At 40.2% G+C, this 21,670-nt stretch overlaps 2 protein-coding genes across 2 annotated transcripts; one reads left to right on the forward strand and one right to left on the reverse strand.

Annotated features, from left to right (window-relative positions):
- Nucleotides 1-231: 231 nt before the first annotated feature.
- Nucleotides 232-2,565, forward strand: LOC149274523 (2',3'-cyclic-nucleotide 3'-phosphodiesterase-like). Its single transcript, XM_089505393.1, has 3 exons — nt 232-850; nt 1,394-1,524; nt 2,113-2,565. Exons 1-3 carry the CDS (start codon nt 232-234, stop codon nt 2,563-2,565), a joined length of 1,203 nt encoding a protein of 400 aa, XP_089361519.1.
- A 4,669-nt stretch (nt 2,566-7,234) lies between these two features.
- Nucleotides 7,235-21,417, reverse strand: DNAJC7 (DnaJ heat shock protein family (Hsp40) member C7). The gene is made up of 14 exons (XM_089505377.1): nt 21,344-21,417; nt 17,683-17,771; nt 15,834-15,958; nt 15,390-15,503; nt 14,118-14,192; nt 13,060-13,178; nt 12,761-12,914; nt 12,041-12,205; nt 11,469-11,560; nt 10,899-10,972; nt 10,111-10,257; nt 9,301-9,453; nt 8,908-8,970; nt 7,235-7,272 (listed from the first exon to the last, which is right to left on the reverse strand). The coding sequence occupies exons 1-14, from the start codon at nt 21,415-21,417 to the stop codon at nt 7,235-7,237; spliced, it is 1,482 nt and encodes a 493-aa protein (XP_089361503.1).
- Nucleotides 21,418-21,670: the final 253 nt, after the last annotated feature.

Genomic DNA, 21,670 nt, shown 5'->3' on the forward strand with positions numbered 1-21,670 from the left:
AACATTAATTTATAAAAACAATAATTATTTGTTTTTATAAATTACCCAAACTATTGGGTAAATAAAGTGTGTGAAACATGTTCCTAATCACTTTCAAATTGCTTGTTTAATGTTTTGTGAAAACAGCATTCTAAACTTTGACAAATATTACTTATGTGGATACTCACTTTTTTTCTATAGGTAGCTGTCACATTCCAGAAGTCCGTTTTGGCCAAGACTCTGATTCGCACAATGTCCACTCAAGCCTCCAAAGACAACACAGAGGGCCAGAAGGTCCCATTGCTAGTGGATGACCACACTGTCACCACTGTTCGAGAATCCAAGATCATGGTTATCCTGAGAGGTCTGCCAGGAAGTGGCAAGAGCACCTTGGCCAAGGAAATTGAGCAGAAGTATAAGGACAATGCCCACTTATTTTCTGCAGATAATTACAACATCAAACCAGCTATTAGGACCTCTGATGGAGGAGAGTACTCCATAATGGATGATGAGCTGCACAAATGCTGTGACAGACATGAGGCTAACCTAGTCATCCTTGATGACACACATCATGATCGGGATCGTTTGGAGAAGCTCTTTGATGTAGCCAACCAGTTTAATTTCACAGTGCTAGTAATAGAACCCAAGACTTTGTGGAAGCTTGATTGTGGACAGTTAAAGGATCGAAACCACTGGAAGCTTTCTTTGGAGGAACTCAAGAACCTAAGGCCTACTCTTGAAAAAGAGCTTCTCCCTCTGTACTTTGGGTGGTTCCTGGCCCAACGTGACGAGGATAAGCTGAGAAAGATCAGTCAGGAGTTCCTGGAGCAATTGGGGACTTTCAAGGCATTTAAGAAGCATTTGCAATCATGTACGTGATTTACATGCAAAATTTACTCAGTGTCCACATAGACAATGTGTAAAACGGCACATGGCAATGAAAATATCCGCGTGATTTATTTTATTAAGAGCTCAGGCTATCCTGAAGTTAGGGTAAGAAAAATGCATATGCAATATTAGCCCAAGTCTTTAGTTTTTGGACAAGTCTTTTTTTGGACAAATGTAGAAAAAGATGTAAAGTCACATAAACTAAAATTATATTTACTTAGGAAGCAATTGGGAGGTAATCTGCAAGGGGTGGAAAAAAAAAAGCAGTGCTTTTTTGTATTTTCATTTTGTCCTAGGGCTGTAATCTGTAACACGACATGTGCCATACTAAGCTTTTATTAAACTATCGACAGCTTTTATAAAGAATGAGACTAGCATGCCGATCTGCATCTGCAGTGCCACATTTCAGGGATATTGGGGTATTTTCATTTATTTATTCATTTGAAAAATATTTTTTAAACTAGGCAACCAGTGGCTTTACCTATTTCAGTATAATTGCTTACATTTATTTTTATTTTGTGTGCAGATGGCATTGAAGACAAACACAAGTTAAACCTCGTGAAATATTTTGCCAAAACACCCAATATTCTGCACTGCACAAGCAAATACTGTGACTACGGCAAGGTGGTCGGATCGGAGGAATATGCTCAGATGGAGGTTAGTGGTGATTTGAGTTTTAAAAACTGTTTTATATCTGACTCATTGGTCTGAATCATAGAAACCATTGATTTGTTCCATTATAAGTTAGTTTGCAGTTATCTATATACAACTCATGTGTGTCCTCCAACCTGACTCTTTTGATGAAATCCTTTGGAATAAATGGGCGAAACATCAGAATGGGAAAAAAAAATAAAAATAAATCCCCATGATATTGTTTGGCCTACCACATCTCCTGCCCTGCGAAAAGATGGCGGCGGAGGGAAGGGGCAAATGCATATGCAAAATTGACAGCTCAAACTTAAAGGGGGCAAGTAGCTATCATATGAATTAAAGTACAAATGATGGCTGGAGTGCCCCAGCATTTACAACTCATAGCAGTGACTGTCAGAACTCTTCCAGTTTGACCATATAGGCAAGGTAGGCGGCTGCCTAGTGCTTTGAGCTGTTAGGGGCCGCTGTGTTTTGAGGGATTCCTGAACCATAGCTTACAAGGGCACTAGAAACCCTAGCCCTGGGGAACAATGCAAATAAGGATAGAAGTACCTGGTTTAAACCCTTATCGTATTCTATTCTCTCTTTTAAAAGGCTGTGAAGAAAGGTTATTCCAGAGCTTACACCCTCCATATCACCGCGCTGTTTGTCACTCCCAGGACAACAGGCGCGCAAGTGGAACTTACAGAAGAGCAACTTCATCTGTGGCCGCTAGATGCTGAGAAAGAAGTGATGCCCAAAGACAACTTTCCCAAAGGCAGTCGTGCCCATATCACCCTGGGCACAGCAGCTGATATACAAGATGTCCAGACTGGTGTTGACCTGTTGGAGTTCATCAAATTGCAGCAGACAGGGGGTGAAAAGGAAGATTTTGGTGAAATGTATAGGGGTAAAATCCATTACTATGAGAATGGCATGTGGATGTTGACCCTGTCCAGAAAGATTGAGGTGAAGACCATATTTTCAGGATACTATGGGAAACCAGGGGTGACGGCTCCCCAGCAGGGAAGCAAGAAGGTATTTCTACCCACATGCCAAATTATGTAATAATGAACAAAACAAGATTTTGGTTTAACAGCACTTAATTTTTAAATGTTACAATAAAGCTCCAATACTATAAACGTAAAATATATCCTGTGAACAAAAAAAAAAGAAGCTATGGTGTCTTAAAACCTTAAGAATAACATTACTTTACAGCAGCTTGACAGATGAACTCCATGCGCAGGAGGCAGCTATGCGTAGTAGTAGTCATGTGACCCACAAAGCTCCCGCCAGCACATAATAAGAAAAATATAGAACACAGCTGTGTCTAGAACCTATTACTAGACAAAAATCATCTCCGTATAAAAATGTGAGCCCCTAACCGCCATTATTCAATTCCTAGGGTTTCAAGCCCTGCTTTACAGTATTGGTTCCTGTTACAAGAGGGAAATCAGTGCCTTAACGAAACTATTTTGTTTTATCTATTTAAAAAGAGGCCGTAAAATCTGTCTTATTTAACTATAAAGTTGTCTTATTGTTCTCTACAACAAATAAAATGTGTAACATTTGCAGATTAACGTTATATACTGAACCCCACGTTGCCCCAAGACACGATCATTCTCTGATTGAAAAATGAGAACTAACTGCTTGGGACTTAATTGAAATAAATTTTACGGTCCTCTTAGGCCAATTCAAAAAATGTAACTCAGAATTACTGATCTTCTAGTTGCCATTCGTTTCCCTCAACGTGTGGGAAAAAAACTGCAAAGAATAATATACAGAATTACTTTAGAGACTACTTTCCTCACTCTACGGCATCTATTCACTAAAGAGGGTGTTTGCAGGAGTTGCATATATGAACTCCGTTATATCAATATACTTATGAAGGGCAAACCCATTGTGATCTTCTCCTGAGCTGGCGTAATGAAAAACCAGATCAATGAGGAGAGTTGTAAGATGTCTCACACATTATCCATACATTATGCAGGGCCAACCTGGACATTGCCAACTCTCCTGCAGACTCTTTAGGAAATAGACCCATATGATCTGTCCAATATACTCATTTTGTGTTAGAAGATGGTTGTGTGCCTTTTTAAATGGGAAGAATTGTGAAATGAGGGGCTGCATTCTCAACCCAGAAGATGTTCATAGGAGGGAAGGACAACCTTGTAATGGATAGGACATTATGATGTTAGGAACATAAGAAGGCAACGATAATGGAATACAGTAGGACAGCCTGTTGGCCATCAAATGTACAACTGGTAAGAAGACCAAAATACTAAATGTGTTGTTAATGTGAGTTCCACCTGTCCAGTGTGCCCTCATATTAAATGTATCCCATTAGATGGGTGGAACAAGAAACTCTGAGCTTGGTGGCTCAAAATATAAATCTGACATTTTTTAAACAAAAAAGTTTGTACTTAAACTACTTTACAATGTATTGCTAACATTTAATTTTTCAATGAAGGTTGGATCGCGTTTTAAATTCATGTTCTTTTTATTTCATGGGAATCGTGAAAATATTTACATAGTACTTTATAGTGCGTCTGTTTAAGGAGACAGCGATTCCTTTGTTTCTGTAACTGCCTAGCAATTCTGCATAACAACTGAAACGGATATAAAGCAGGTTCTCCAAATCATAGATTTTTTTGTTTGTAACATAATTGCAGCAGAGGTGTAAAACCCGGCAAAAATAGTTTGTCCTTAACTAATTATAGAGGATCTGCTACAGAGACCGACCAGCAGATATGACCTTTTTAAGGGGGGGGGGGGGGGGTATGTACTAAAAACAATAAAATTATCAGTGTTAGTTTGATTTAAAAAAACATTAGCTCATTGCGATTTATGTAGCAATTTGTATTTGTAACATAAAAAATACTCAAAGGGAAGTTCTATACGTGTTATTGTGCCAAACATTTTCAATTTTAATTGCGAGTGCCGCAAAGTATATTAAAAAAGCTGTTTTTTTGTTTAGTATATATGTTTTGTGTGATGTCTTTTTGCAATTACATTTTGTTATATATATATATATATATATATATATATATAATATACACGCACCCAACTGGTTTCACTGATGACTTTGGCTAACTACAGAAGAAAATGTAAATTTAATGTCTCTTATAAAACAAAGGGGACATCTTCATAGCAATAATCCTCACAAAGCAGGCTTTATATTGACTTTTATCAAGTACTTGTTTTTAAGAAAAGTTACTTATTTTTGGTGTAACAAAATTTTTGAAAGGCTAATATGTTCTTGGTAACTGTATTCATAGAAAAAAATATGTAAAATGATTAAACTTTTGATGTCATCCAACTACTTGACAATAAACAATAAAATACAAATATTGCATGGATTTTATCTCTTTACACTTTTAAGTACTTTAAGAACTACACTAATTTCCCCAAGTACCAGAGACTCTAAAGACTGTGGAGCTCAGATTTGGGGCATCTGCATTTCGGGAGTGGGTTTATGTGGGGTGTTTTACTCTCCATTGGGTCAGGACCTCCATGGCCAGCAGTTGCACCAGGATCTGATATCCGTCACGTTTCAGCCAGAAGTCAAGGAACTGCCCATGTTTACCATCCTCCCTGCAGTACAATAGCGACCCCCTACTGGGCTGAGTGCCTATACTGAGCTATGTGCAAAGGACGGCCTGATGGAGAACTATATGTGGCTTGCTGTGACTACTGGATGTAGCCACAACACCAACGCAGCTCCGGTGCAGCGGCATCCCCTCTCTACAACCCTAGTTCTGTCTGGCACTGAAGGGATTAACCGCTTTTGTCCCAGCAGGAGGAAGCATAGTTTGGCGGGAGTACCCAGGGCGTCCTTTCACAGTGGACAGAGCCATTAGTGGTGGGCAGGGAAAGTACTAAATGCATTATATATTAATGGGGAGACCCATTAGCCACCTGAAGATTTTTGGTACTTCCTGGCCTGCTTCCGCTTGTCTGGCCCGCCCCATTTTGCATCTTCTGGAGTTTCCAGCTCTGCTGAAGGTAACGAGGAGGAAGAAAGAAGCTGTCTGGGAGTGAGGTGTAATGTGAAATAGCCGTCCATGATGGGCCTGATGCCTGGGTGTGATAGGAGTGAGTTGTGATGTGTGGTGGCTGGGTGTGATAGGAGTGAGTTGGCATATGTGGTTGCTGGATGTGATAGAGCCTCTACTGACATCAATAGGGGAGCTACTGAACATATGTGCTGTCAATCCTGGGGGTAATGAGACAGGCTACATAATAATGATTGCATGAAACTAGACTGTCCTCTTTCAGAGCAGACCGCTTCTTAAGTGAAGCTTGCAGCCACTTTTTACCACACAGCTTCTATTTTTCAGAACCCTGCCATATAAAGTCTATTTCACATTTTACCGTAATACGTTTTATTCAATCATCTATTTAGCGCAATACATTTTATACACTATATTTATAAAAGGACTACTGTATGTTTATTTGTATTTAATGCCTTTGTATACACAGTTTACCTTGTAGCGAGGACACATTGACCGATCAGCAGCCTGCGGGACGGGGCTCAGTTGTAATAATACTGATTGTACCGCATAGTTTGAAGCACGGAATCCGGATGATTCTTACCTCAAACCATGTGTCGGCCTTGGCACCCAAACCTAGAACCCAGAACACTGGTATCCAAAACATACATCATTTTATATACAGTATACGACTTAAGTTAAGTTATTGTCTCTTAGGATGTGGTTTTATTATAGCTCCAGTTTTCATATTAAAAGATTTGTTGGTGCAATTAAACTTATCACAACCTACAAAGCAACTTGCATCTGTTACATACAATGTATATTTTTACATTAAGCATACAGAAGAAAAATACATTACCTATACCTATGCATAGCTAAACAACAAGGGCATGACAATTTGCCTTGTAAACGTACTTGAAATATACAGCATAAAATGTGTCCCCAAGCCTACATCGTCATCCGATTAAATGGGGTTCATGACAAGGGCAGCGGAAGAAAAAGATGTATAACCACCAGTCAATGTATAAAAAAAAATTGGCGCAGATTCTCAGTTATACCATTAATATCTCGTCCCAATATACACAGCATATAGAATACATAATGGATATCAGGACTGAGATCCAGGTTTTTTTTTTTACATAGGACTCAAGCACCTTCCAGTTTGTCGATCCGCCTATACGGGCAAAAAAAATGCGACAATGCAGACTTGTGGATCCATTTCAGTGAAATTCTGCAATATTTAGTTGAATTAGCACAAAGAAGGCCAAGAATAAAGAGTGTGCCGCGACTATACTGTACACACGTTGGCCGGACCCACGGAAGATCCCACAGTCAATCTGTACATCTCTACAACGCATTATAATTTCCCGATCATTTACGAAAAAGGTTATTTCCAGCTTTTGATGGATTTCCAAGAGCTTCTTGAAAGAACAAAAGTTCTCAACAGATTTATATCAGGCTTTTTTTTTAAATTTTATTTGTTACGTTAGTTCATGCTGTGTTCAAAATATCCTTCACACACGAGCACACAGAGGTATTTAACCGAGATGGATTTGAAATAATAATAAAAAAACACTTCTAGAATTAACAGAGGGTCATGGCATCGCCTCGGAGAAGTCTGATTAAATAATGTCCATATTCCAGGTTAAAACACTTGAACAAAGGAAAAAAAGATGAGGGGCAGGAAGGGCCGGTCATAAGGAAGAAAGAGAGGTTGGGCAGGGGGCAAGTTGGTCTTGTGGATTTTAACCGAACTGGAAGAAGAAATTTCCTGGACCAGAGGCTGGAAAAAAAAAAAAAAAAATAAAAAGAGGAGACCATTGATTAATGGATACATTTCTTTTTGACATTTTTTTATTTTCTTATATTATCTCCACTTATTATTCCTACAACTATAAATAATTTGAATTTGCTATCCTAATGTTGCATTTCACAGATGGAAGTGTAGTGTCCCCGATACGCAGAACACATCATATGTTTTGTCCACATAATGGTGTCAGGAGAAGAGACTCCCCGGCTGTGCCAGATGACACCGACAGCGGGCTCTGTACCGTTATACAAATGTATACTGAATAACGCTTTCACCGATGAATGGCCTATATTATCCAGATATACCATGCATTACTGGGCTGGCCTAGGACAGAAATGGTTTTGTTCAACAAAACACTGTTTTAAGCATTTTTTTTTTTCTTCTTAGAAGCAAAAATACTGTATTTGCTCAATTATAAGATGACCCTCCAAAATTTGAATATTCATTTGTGGGAAAAAAGCCTAAATATAAAACTACCCTATAGCAAAAAAAAGTTTTACCAGTAAATATTAATTTCACATGTAAACTATTTTTTTTATATTTAATTAAAAAAAATTGTTTTTATTTCCTTTTATTTGCCACTCTGCCCCCAGATATACCCCCCCTAATTGCCACTCTGGAAAAAACCTTGTCTTATAATCGAGCAAATATTCATCTATGCTTTTGTAATTTTAAAAGAGAAATGGGATATTATATTAAATAGTACAAATAGATAAAATGTGAACAAAATGTAGAATTGTATAGAGTTGGCTAAAGCACTCTTTTCCAGATTTAAAAAAACTTTTCTAAAAAGACAACCAAGTTAAATATAGACCGATATTACCATAAGTCGGTAAGGTCCAAAACACAACTATCATCACAAAAAGGATGAAGCTTCTCTGAATCAGTCATTATATGTACAGGAACACAACGGCATATTCTAACAATACACATAGGCCAATGCTTTGTCATCCGGGAGCCTGTCACATAATGTACGCACAGAACCAATGAACATGAGTATTCACAGCGCTGCGAGAGATCTGCAGCTGTCTCACCAACACTGCCTGGTCTTTTCCCAGCTGTCAGGATACATTATTGTGAAACCGACAAAGTAAATGACCAAAAAGTACGTGGACACTTATATCTGCTTGGACATTAATATGGAGTGAGCACCTCGTTACAGCTGTAACAACTTCAAACTCTAGTGGAGATCCATCCCAAAAGAGGACAGGTAACGTTCCCAAGCTACGAGCTTCGTGCTCAGCAGTCCCTCTCTGTGAGCATGCGTGGTCTACAGCTTCACGGCTGAACTGTTACCAGAGATTTCACGGACTGGCTTGTGGCATTCAGTTTAATAAAACCTATTCTAATGCCGATGTTTAGCGATGGAGATGGCTGCCTATGTGCTTAATTTTATACATCATCGGTCTGCAACAAATGTGGCTGAAACACCCAAACTCAATAATTAGGAGGGGTGTCCACATACTTTTGGTTATAAACAGTATTTCAATTGCCCTCCGATAGACGCGTTGGCGTAGGAAACACAGTAGACGAACAGGTAATGCGTTTAACAATGGAAAGCATTCCCCGGCACATGCATAATAAATATAACGCAAAATTAAGTCTCACCTTCAAAACTGAAACCTCCAGGGCCATTGAAGAAAGCCTTAAAAATATTGTTGGCATCAAAATCTGGTGAGACAAGGAGGGAAAACGGAGTGGTATGAGGATATAAACAATCTTATAATGAATGTACTATAAGCTACACAAGAAATTGTTGCTTTGTGGAAAGCTTAATGTCAACCTGGAAGTCCGATCAGATACTTTATCCAGTGCAAAACCTGGGCTTATCACTTTGTAACATTATTGAACTTTTGGAATTGAAAGGGTTAAATTGTCAATGCTATACCATTTTTTTAAGCCCCCGGCAGATAGGCTAAATTAATATTTAAACGTTCTATGGTGTGTATGTTTCAGAATATACTAGTAGAAAGTGCGTCCACATACCCGTGGGAAACCTACCTCCCATGTTCATTCCATCCTCTTCGAGGTCCTGCCCGCTATCGTAGCGAGCCTTCTTCTTGGGGTCAGATAAAATCGTGAAAGCTTCTCCTACTTCCTTAAATTTTTTTTCTTCTTCCTTTTGAATTTCGGCTGCGGCGCCACTATGTCGATCTAAAGAAAGGTCCATAGAGAAACTTAATTTACGTATGCATCGGCGGATCTTGGATCACAGGTAACGCTGGTTGTGTAGCTATAACAATAGTCGAGGAAATAGTAATCTCTGCTTTTCTAGCATTTTATACACAATCAGGAAAGAATAAAGGGTTTTAATCTGTATATCTCAAAAGGGATTCACCAAAGGAGGAGATATAGTGTAGTGCAAGAGGTTGTACCTTAAAACTAGAGGGGTTAAAAAGGTTTAAATGTAAGGGGGTTTTACGTCATTGAGATGGTGGAATAGCCCTCCAGCAGAAGTGGAAGAGCTCACTACACGGAATAAATTTAAATATACGTGGACTAGATACGTAAGGCTACCCTGAATACAAGACAAGATCAAAGAAGGCTTGGGGTTTTCAAACCAATTTTAAAAAATGGGAAGACTAGATGGGCCATATATTTCTTTTTAGTTGTCGACTTCCGTTTCTTTATGACCCTGAAATCACGAACTATATTGTTTGACACACTAACGGGATACTTGTCATTGAGCACTTTTACAAAAGTCATGAGATCAGGTTTCAGAAACAAACCTCGTCCGAGATGGATACAGATCAAAATAATCTTAGTCTAGTACACCTTGTCAGGCGACCATTGCGTTCCCCCTTGCATTACCCGGATGATGCATTAGTGCTCGTTTCCTATAGGCCTTCTTTATCTCATCTTCTGAAGCATTTTTGTCCACACCCAGTATCTTGTAATAATCTTTCCGCTTGCTCTTCTTTAATTCCAGCTGTGCATTCTTAAGGAACTGTTTGTGTTCTGCATAGAGATGGAAACCCAAGAGGGACACAGTTATAGAAAAGATCCTTTGTCTCCTACATCAATGTTTTGCTGATTACTGTAGAGCACCAAGCGAGGGCTCATCTTGGTACAATGACACCATTTCACGGCCCTTACACAATGATACACAAACCCTGGCTATAAACTCAACATCTGGCTGGACCCCAGAAGGACGTCGATTGTGTCCACTGCAAGGCTTAAAGTGTGTAAAGACACTAAAGAAATATTAAACTACATGGATGTATAGTGCAAACACTCGAAAATGAAGAAAAAGATCTTTTCTGAGTACTTCTCACCTTTATATATTATTTACGCAACAACTTTTTTGTTTTAGTCCTGTTGTCTCTAAACACATAAATGTAACTCAAATATGCCGTTTCACATTGACAAACCTTAACATTTCTCTTACGGAATCTCATATCGATTAAGAAGCCCTATCCAACATACAGAGAGGGGAGCGCTCCGTAAAGAGCATAAAAGTCACACACATTACGATTCCTGGGGTTCTTAAAATAATAATGACCAAGAATTTACTGCGCACCCAGTAAATAACATTTTTTTTTTTTTTTTTAAGAGATTTTCAAAATCTGCCACCTGTGTTTCTACTTCTGTGTTCTTACCTTTTGTGTTTTCCGTTTGATAAACCTTTTCGTAATCCCTGACTGCTTCTTCATACTGCTCTGTGCCTGTATAGCTGAGAAACAGAATTGGAGAAGTGTCTGAATATTGATTGAATCTGATTATGCCGACATTCCCAACAGGTTCCAGTACACCTTCAGTGAGTAACGTGCTTGGGGGTATTTCTGCTGTGTATGATACTGCCGTGTATGATATGGCTCAAGATACAGTCAAGACGGATCTCATGACCTTGCTAAAAAAGCTAACCTTATTGGAGGTTATCCTCTTAATGGCCTAGGTCAATGAAGTGTATTTTTTTTTTAAATTTTACATGTAAAAACACAGATGACCTTTAAATATTACATGCTATTTTGCCTGTGTATCTGTGGGTTAGCGTGTGCCCTTGTGCCCCTTACTAATTCTCTCATACGTTCACAGGTGGGTTTACGTCCAAGCTCCTTATGGCAGTTTCCCCGGATTCTCAAAGACGGCTCTGGGACACATCTGTCAGAATTTGGAACGCTCCAACTCTAGTGTCGCCCTCTAATCCCGACATCTGGAGCGTAACCTACCACTGTGCCCTTCGTAGATATGCCTTGATGTAAGTATCATCCAGTCTAATTGCGTTGGTACAGTCTTCAATGGCCTCATCTAGTTTCTTAAGCTGTGGAATACAAAATATAGAAATTGAAATAAACACAAGCAGGAAATAAAGCTAAATAAAAAATGACTTTAGTGGAATGGAATGGAAAACTCATCCTCCCTGTTTAGTACACCAGAAGGGTGAGTGCATTTTACACAATGAACCTTCAGACGCTGAAATAAAAATGCTGTAAACACTATGAAAAAAAGCTAAAAGGGAGAGGAGAAAACAGACACCAAGTACAAGAAGAAGCGTGCGTCCTGCATGACGATAGCAAAAAATGCGTCAAATTATAAAAGGCTATTTCAAGGCCCTTTTCAAAAAGGTAAAGCGACCTCAGATTTGTGATGAATGTTTTAGGACTACATAGTAACCAAAAAAAAAAAAAAGGGAATCTGGTGTAAAGTTTGTAGCAGCCAGGCATTGTATACAACCTGCGACTTTACCCGCAGCGCACACACGCGCACACACACACGCGCGCACACCTGTGAAAACGCTCACCTTTGCGTTGACAGTGCCACGGTTACAGTACAGTTTGGCATTGGTTTTTATGTTATTAGGATCTATGGCAAGCGCTTCAGTGTAAAGTCGGTATGCCTGTTCATAGTTGCCATCTTTAAAAGCTTGGTTGCCTTCTTCCTTCTTGGCTTTTAGTGCCTTTGCATTCTGAAACAAAAAGCAGGATTATTCTGGTATTCTGGTTAGGGTCTCACATCATTAACACTAGGGGACCATTTTTAACTCATTGTTCTCCATCTTCTCCATATAATGGAAAAGATAGTAGAGCAGTTTTACCATGAATTTTCACAGAGAGCCACAGTAGACCTTAAATGAAAAGGCAGAAGCTCGATGGAAGAGAATGTTACCCGATCTGATTTTGGAAAGGAAGACCGGATGTGAATAGTAATTTATAATTTATATGTCACGCCGGTGAACATTAGAGAAAGTAATACTTAGTGATGTGATTTTCAAAACCAAAAAAGCTACCACAGGAGTCCGTGGGCTTCAGATCCCTCGTTTATTAACAGATGACCCAAGCACAGAAAAGCCTATTGCATAGTACTAAACACAATTTAATCCTCAAAAATGGAAAGTCGGGTGTCCTCCAACTGCAACCCTATATGGGTTGCACCTAAAAGAACCAAGGCCATCAACCTTGAGCGTCCTAGCTGAATGGCAAGAAACCGATGCAGAGTCAGGCATTTGGCTCAAAACACATACTCTGCATGCCAAGCGTGCTTTCTGATGGTCAGGGAACATCTTCAAGGCTTGAACGAAAAACTGTACTGCTTTCTCAATGCAATCTTCATAATACAAGCAGAGACCTCTCACATACAACGCATCTGCATTGGTGGAGTCCATACGCAAGATATCACTGTAAGAAAAGAGGAGCAATCAGTAAGTTTGCAAAGACAGCACGAGATTGTTGGGAAAACTTATCTAAAAACATAAAAGAATTAACATATAATTGAAATGTAAAGTAGTAAGCATTAAACTGCCATACGGCCAAAGTTTCCTACCTGGCCACCGACTGTGCATCTGGATAGCGGCCAAGCAGAGCCAGGCACTCTGCTTTGAGGATTTTGAAGCGATGGCAGGCAGAGGCCAGCTCCAAGGCTCGATCCATGCAGAATACAACCTGGTGCAAGACATGACGTCGATCAGAGAACAAGGGAAATGGCACAGGATGCTCAGACTGAATAAGGTCTTGGTAATTTATCATTCTACATAACCAGCCTGTGACAAAGTAGGATGAGGGCAGCCTGTGACAGCAGCTAAAGAGAATGAAGGAACGGCAGACTGCGACGCAGCCTATGCAATACCGGTACATATAAAAAAACTCCTCAATTTACAAAAGCGCAAAGTTTCCAGAGCACTTTAGGAATCCTCGGAAAATACAAGAACCCGGGGTTTGTCGCATTTTGATTCAGACAGTCTTTGGAAAGGTGGGGTGAGGAAGAGAGAGAGGCCTTCAGGACAATTACAACGGCCACTCAACAAAAAAAACTATAGGTAGTCGTAATTAAATTATGCCACAACGACATTTCCATGAATATTAAAGACAGCTGCTGACTGACTGTTACCAAATATAATGAGTGATGACCAGAGTCTAGTCTAGGAACACTTTGCCTTTAACAGCACGGTGTACCCTTACAATCCCACACAAGAGCAGTGGCTTGTACTCCATATCACTGATTTTAATTCATATTCCAAAAAATCTGCACTAGGGATTCTGTTAGGTTTGCCTTTCATGTATTAAAACTGATCATTTTACATAAAGATACCCCTCGCGTCAGAGTGAAGTCATAACAATTATGACATACGATTCCTTTACATTCTATTGTGGTCATCATTCATATCTTCATTTTAGCCCTGCCTTGTGTTAGCGTGCCTGCATCACCTCACATTTATTATAAGTCCTGATTTACATGTAATTTCACAGTATATTCATAATTTTCTCTGTTTGCACTTTAATGACACCATTCCTTAACACTATTATTGACTATAATCAAAGAATACAGTGGCCTTACCAAGTCCAACAATTTGCAATGACACAGACATGACAGGTACGGGTTACCTTTCGAAAGTCCCGCTTTTCAAAGTCAGCTTCAGCAATTTTTTCATACTCCAGGACAGCAGCTGCATTTTTCAGCTGAAAATCAATGAACAAACATAAATAATCCAATACCGATGGAAGTATGGGGCATAAAAAAATTGCTTATACATTTTCATTAACAATTGAGTTTGAAACAAGTGAACTGGCCTACAATGAAATCTGATCACAGATTGTGCACGTTCCTAAGCACATCATACAAAATTCTTTGCAAAAGGAAATCTATATGGCAAGTGCTGTCGCTTATTTTTAAGAAAAATTATCCATTGTGAAGGTTGCCCTAATATGGGGGTCACTGCATTACAGAATCCAAAATGGAAATGGCCAGCGTACAATTGCTCAAATTTATGAAATAATTTGGAGAAATTGTACATTGTTTCCATGGCGATTGTTACACATTTTGAGTAGTCTTTATAAACATAAAGATCTGCAATGCTGACAGTCAACCCCTTCACGTCCCGTGACGTACCAGGTATGTCATGCCCAAGCAGGCTCATTAGTTCTGTGACGTACCCAGACCAGCACAGTAGCCCCTAGCCTGATTTTGGCGATCGCGTTCCCAGCTGTTTGTTGCTTGGGGACCTGCCACAAAATGCTTCTGCTGCCTGATCGCTCCATAACAGCAAAAGTGCAGTCTTAAACCCCTTCAATGTGGCGATTGCGGCATTTTAGGGGTTAATACCCTTTTGTACAGGGCTTCCCTGCTCCAACAGCAAATAAAGCTCCCCCCCAAGAGTAATTTGATCACACCTACAGGGTGCTTCCAGGTCAACTGCTGTGAGCTAAGGATCTGCAGCCAGGGAAATAAATACTGAAATACTCTGTTTGGATAGAATAGGTTTGTTAAAAATTTAATTTTACTGCAATGTTTAGGACAAACTGTCGATAACATTTTTTAAATATTTTTCATACTAAATGATGGTTAATTTATGTAATTATTTCAAAAGAAAGCACAACGATGCAAAACAGCCGACTACATGTCACTTAAGTTAAAAGTATAGCACATGACGGCATTTATTTGACACACAATATAATTGTAACTAAATCTTGTTTATTTGCTGGAATCTTGCTGGGTTTCCTATGTTTTATTGAATACTTTCTATTGATTTTCTGTAATTTGTTTGGTATTGGGAAATCACGTACCCAATAACAAAACAAACAAAACACGTTACGCACATCTACCTCATATAGAATTCTAACACTGCCCAGTATATCGGACAGGTAAGAACGTGTTACCTCTTGTCGTGTCTGCTCATTATTTGGTTCCAGTTCCACTACTTTCTGAAAGCAGCGGGTAGCTGCCATGGCGTTCCCCAGAGTCAGGTGGCACTTCCCCTCTCGTTGATGGCCCTTCAGGATGACAATGAGAAGAAGCATTTTAGACATTAATAATTAGACATCCAACATGTATGATTCTTTGGGACAGCACAAATCTACACATTAGGGCCGTCAGATGCTTTTAAAACCTAAACATGTTTTAGATGCACATTTTTACTTAATGTAAATGAAGACATGCATTTGTGTTCTTATTGCAATATTTTTTTAAGCCAACGTCCATAGCATGCAGCGATCCATTAAACAGCAAATAATCAGAGAGAAATTACATTTGTTCTTGGTTCGAGGTAAAGAACACCAAAAACTATCCACACGCGACCTTTTACTTGCTTTAAGAAGACCAACCTTTACAAAAGTGTCATCGAGCCGCACCGACTGCTGCGCGTCTTCTAGCGCCTCCCTATACTTCCCAAGCATCATCAAGGTGGCTGCTCTGTTGCCATAGTAACTCGCATTTTTACGGGACCAATCTTAAAAATAACAAAAAAACAGTGAACATTGTATGTAACATTTCTAAAACATCAAACAAATAAGCACTATGTTCTTAACATTTACATTTTCCCCCAATCACCATGGAGTGATACCAGCGACATCAGACATTTATGAAAGTCAGTAGCTGAGGGGGTGCACAGAACGGAAAAGAAAACACTTTTTGTATTTAAGGACAAATTATTTTCCAGCTGGTCTTTCATAACCTTTTCGACTCTACTCTGAACACGTCTTAAAATAAGAATGTATTCTTTATCGTGTTTGCTTAATCCCACCTCGTCCCAATACAGAGGAAGCCAACAACTGATTCCATTATCAGGAACATTTCATTGGTTGCTATGGCGATAAGATCACTTTCCAAACTATTGGAAATGTAAAACTTCGGGATCAACTATTAGAAATGCAACAACCTATAAATGAATTAACATTTTATAGTTATTTAAGTTATTTCAATAGAATAATTTAGGAAAGGACATCAACCCTGAGCCCTGTTGGTCGATACCTGAGACATCACAGGCCTCAACAGCAAAATTGTGAAGGAGGAATCAACGTAAATTAAACATTGGCCTGATTCCTTGATAAAGTTCCTTATTGAAAAAGTGAGTATGAAACGATCCCAACGCTAGATTTTTAGCTACATCTAAAGTGCTTGAGATGACCCCAATAGTTCCCGATCTCACACTAAGCGGCTGCTTTTAGACATGATCTATACGGCCAGGAAGCAGCTGGAAGCCATGAGCAATGTGCACGCGTTACATGCCAGGGCCAGCCGAGTATTGATTTACACGACAGAGGACTGTGCAAACACACACACACACACACACATACACATATATATACACACACACATATACACACACACACACACATATATATATACACACACACACACACATATATATATACACACACACACACACATACACATATATATATACACACACACACATACACATATATATATACACACACACACACACATATATATATACACACACACACACACATATATATACACACACACACACACATATATATACACACACACACACACATATATATACACACACACACACACATATATATACACACACACACACACACATATATATACACACACACACACACATATATATACACACACACACACACATATATATACACACACACACACACATATATATATACACACACACACACATATATATACACACACACACACATATATATACACACACACACACACACACACATATATATATACACACACACACACATATATATACACACACACACACATATATATACACACACACACACACATATATATATACACACACACACACACACATATACACACACACACACACACACATATATACACACACACACACACACACATATATATATACACACACACACACACACACATACACACACACACATATATATACACACACACACACACATATATATATACACACACACACACACCAATGGTAAATTCTGGTCTTTATTACTGAACTCGGTAAAAACTATAGCACTAAAGATCAAAGTTGATTTATCGGCACAGCCACGCGTCCACATGTTCTTTTGACATACGTCACGCGATGCCATTTTTGTATTTAACCTTCAGAGCAAAGAATTAAATGACGGAGCTGCCAGGGTTTATTTGCAGTAATTTTGCCTTCCATGTTTTACTCACCGATGGCTTTTGTGTAATAGTTGTACGCCTCGTTATAATTCTTCTGTGCATAAAATACGTTCCCCTTCTCTTTGCACGCTTCAGCTTCTCTGTAAAGAAACACATGGGAAAATATCATTGTTTGGGTTATTACTTGAAGCAGGCTGATTATCGTTACAGGTCAGATCAAACTTACCGAGCAATACACGCAGAAAACACGGTAACCGTATGTTTCATGGACGGGTTTAATACCCCGGTATCATACAACATACTACCCCGGACAGAGGAAGCGCCGCACCTGGCAGGAGACGCGCCGGTCTCTGGGGTCCGCAGCTCACGTCACCGCCGAGCTAATAGTACCCCTACCATGCGCAAAGACGATGAAGGAGCTGAAAGGGATGGTAGGGGGTGAAAAGGCAGCAGCTTGGCGTCTAGAAGACACATCCAGGGACTCGCGGCACCTTTTTTTGCCCGCCCCAGGTGTTTCTGGGTAGGAGGTGTGTGTCTGCGCGCATGATATGATTTTGTTTTCAAAAAAGTACTTTCATATGCATTTTTTAACCGGCGTTCTTGGGGACGTTGGAGTATCCCTTAAAACAAGGGGTCAACACGTGATTTAACACACGCACATTAACATACTTACACACACTTGGTAACATTCACATACACTGTGTGTTACTGTTTTTGTAACATATATACACACTAACATTTACATACACATACTAACACAAACTTGTTTTAACCTCTATGTGGGCTCATCATATCCCCGCGCTCAGACTCCGCGTGTCGGGACGGAGGGAGTGAGGTATGGCCAGCGGGTGAGGTGGGGGTAACAGCGGTGCTTTGTTGGGGGCTCCCCTGCCAAACCCCTAGGTGCCAGGAATATTTATTGTTGCCTTTTGATTAGCGTGGTCTATGCATTGCACGGCTCTCCTTTTGATTAGCGTGCTCTATGGATTGCACGGCTCTCCTTTTGATTAGGGTGCTCTATGCATTGCTCTCCTTTTGATTAGCGTGGTCTATGCATTGCACGGCTCTCCTTTTGATTAGCGTGCTCTATGCATTGCTCTCCTTTTGATTAGCGTGCTCTATGCATTGCTCTCCTTTTGATTAGCGTGCTCTATGCATTGCTCTCCTTTTGATTAGGGTGCTCTATGCATTGCTCTCCTTTTGATTAGCGTGTTGTATGGATTGCACGGCTCTCCTTTTGATTAGCGTGCTCTATGCATTGCTCTCCTTTTGATTAGCGTGCTCTATGCATTGCTCTCCTTTTGATTAGCGTGCTCTATGCATTGCTCTCCTTTTGATTAGCGTGCTCTATGCATTGCTCTCCTTTTGATTAGCGTGTTCTATGGATTGCACGGCTCTCCTTTTGATTAGCGTGCTCTATGCATTGCTCTCCTTTTGATTAGCGTGCTCTATGCATTGCTCTCCTTTTGATTAGCGTGCTCTATGCATTGCTCTCCTTTTGATTAGCGTGCTCTATGGATTGCTCTCCTTTTGATTAGCGTGCTCTATGCATTGCTCTCCTTTTGATTAGCGTGCTCTATGCATTGCTCTCCTTTTGATTAGCGTGCTCTATGGATTGCTCTCCTTTTGATTAGCGTGCTCTATGCATTGCTCTCCTTTTGATTAGCGTGCTCTATGCATTGCTCTCCTTTTGATTAGCGTGCTCTATGCATTGCTCTCCTTTTGATTAGCGTGCTCTATGGATTGCTCTCCTTTTGATTAGCGTGCTCTATGGATTGCTCTCCTTTTGATTAGCGTGCTCTATGCATTGCTCTCCTTTTGATTAGCGTGCTCTATGCATTGCTCTCCTTTTGATTAGCGTGCTCTATGGATTGCTCTCCTTTTGATTAGCGTGCTCTATGCATTGCTCTCCTTTTGATTAGCGTGCTCTATGGATTGCACGGCTCTTCACTGAGCTACGCTGCTTCTTAGATTCTAAACGGCCATCAAGTTCTGTTTAATGTAAATTCGTATATAATGCGCATTTAATATAAAATAAGTGTAATATGAAGCACAGATAGCTGACTTACACATTGTAAACACGTAGGTTTCACGGGCTTTGTAAGATAAGCAATAGGTTATCTCACTTCTTGATCTGAACACAAACTTACACTGTATGAACTCATAGGACTTTAAAGAAGCTAAACTGGAGGTAAGTATATGACATATTACCTATAGCCGGGGTGGAGAACGGCCCAATGTATATGGGGGGGATTTTGCAGAACCCTTCCAGGCATTTACGGGGGGGCAGAAATCTAAAGGAACCTCCCAGCTGTCATACGCATTAAAGCGCATATAGTGACTAGCTGTAAGGGAAAGCAAACCTTTTTCATGGATCAAACTAAATACAATCGCAGCCCAAAGAACCAACTGCGGTGTAAAGGTCAGGTCAGAAATCCATGTAGTTTTGTTTCCTAAAGAACCCAATGCAGCCTTAGAGAAAAAATTAATGGAAAAAGTAAATTAAATGCTTCTGATAACATCTTAGTAACCGGGGCTTCTTGGCCCCTTGGATGCGTCGGATTACCGCAGAGAACACTCTAGATTTTTAAATCATTATACTTGGATAATTTTAGAATGTGAAGCCAGCAGCTAAGAAATCTGATGACAGCCTAAATCCATGCGATTAACAGGGGGGTTTCTGTACCCCAAAGCGTAGGATACAGAATATCCAGCGATGCCGTGTGATCCGTGAACGTGCTTTATGTGGCGGATCAGTACACCGGGTGATATATAAATATAGGGATCAGTTAAAGCGGCCAGAAAGTCTTTTACTTCCCTGTAACCTCTTTAAGAGCCGATTATAACGGAATCCCATCTCAATAATAAATGAACGATTATAAACAAGGGACCGACTACCGATACCGGCACATCGGGGCACTCACACGGTGTGGAAATGACTGCTTGCTGCTTTACATTGCTGTCATCATACACAAGACTCTCAGCCTGGGCTTCTGCTACGTTCTGGCTCATTCCCTGCTTGAACATAGGTGACGCAAGCACATCTTAAAGTAATGCCAAGTTAAGGTTTCCCTCAGATGTTAAATCCGGCGAGTAACCTCGTAGAATATTTATGATGAGCTATTAAAGAGTTGGTGAGCTCATTCAGAAAGTTCCCAGATGGGGACATTACTAACAGCTTTGCTAATTTCCTTTATCGTTACGTTTTATAGTAGGGTTTGGAAACCGTTAATGTTGGTTTGCCAGCCAGTGATCAGATAGTTAACCTGTATGAGGGGGTTCATAATTAGGGGCCAGTCTTGTTCTACAATATTCACGATGGGCTATTTAAGGGTTAATATTTCAAGCGTCCCAGTGCGCCCAGGTATGAATACGGGATACAAGAGGTTAATACGCGTGATACTCGGATACACAGCACAGGAACGCGCCCGAGGAAAAAACACTTAAAAGCGAATCCACCCGTGACTACCGTTTACAATAGCAGGCAGCGTGAGCCTCAATACACATCCAATATAGTATCGCATTAGTCGGTACATCCGTGGTCTGTCGGTACAAAAATGCGGCTGCTTTTCATAGAGGGCCTTCGGTTTCACGCCAGCTTCCCACGGGACCCGGTTAGCACCAACCGACACTCAAAACCGGCGACCGGTTTTTGTATCCGCATACAGACCCGTGAGCCCGTCTCCCAAGCGAGTGCTCGTAGCATTTTTACCTCTCCCGTTCCTCAGCACTTCTCTCCGGTTCCTCTGGTGTCATCATCACGTCGCAATCCGCGGTGGCTGCCATTTTACCGCCGGCTTAGAGGGGAAGGAGAAAGAGAAGCGACTTCCGGGTCTTCCAAACGAAAGCGAGTGTAACCCTTCTAACACCATAGAGACAAAAAGCCGTGTACAGACAAACCGGAAATCCCCTGCCCGTCATCTTGGAAATGGCAGCGGCCCCGCTTCCTACAATTAAAAAAAACGTTAGGTTTCCATGAATACGATGGTGAATTGTAATAAAAGTGTATTTTATTAACGATTTCTGCTTTTGTTTCAAA

This window comes from Sceloporus occidentalis, unplaced genomic scaffold, assembly GCF_023333645.1.
Source record: "Sceloporus occidentalis isolate IW3139 unplaced genomic scaffold, rSceOcc1.0.p SCAF_327, whole genome shotgun sequence".
In the NCBI taxonomy this organism is placed as follows: Eukaryota; Metazoa; Chordata; class Lepidosauria; order Squamata; family Phrynosomatidae; genus Sceloporus; species Sceloporus occidentalis.

Bases quoted from the DNA above. Each gene is read 5' to 3' on its own strand.
- LOC149274523 (XM_089505393.1), top strand. From the start codon at position 232: ATGTCCACTCAAGCCTCCAAAGACAACACAGAGGGCCAGAAGGTCCCA. The intron at 851-1,393 runs GTACGTGATTTA...TTTTGTGTGCAG, and splicing joins TAAGAAGCATTTGCAATCAT to ATGGCATTGAAGACAAACAC. The intron at 1,525-2,112 runs GTTAGTGGTGAT...CTCTTTTAAAAG, and splicing joins AGGAATATGCTCAGATGGAG to GCTGTGAAGAAAGGTTATTC.
- DNAJC7 (XM_089505377.1), bottom strand. From the start codon at position 21,417: ATGGCAGCCACCGCGGATTGCGACGTGATGATGACACCAGAGGAACCG. The intron at 15,504-15,833 runs GTTGGTCTTCTT...GTCATCCTGAAG, and splicing joins TCGATGACACTTTTGTAAAG to GGCCATCAACGAGAGGGGAA. The intron at 8,971-9,300 runs GTAGGTTTCCCA...TTGTCTCACCAG, and splicing joins GGATGGAATGAACATGGGAG to ATTTTGATGCCAACAATATT.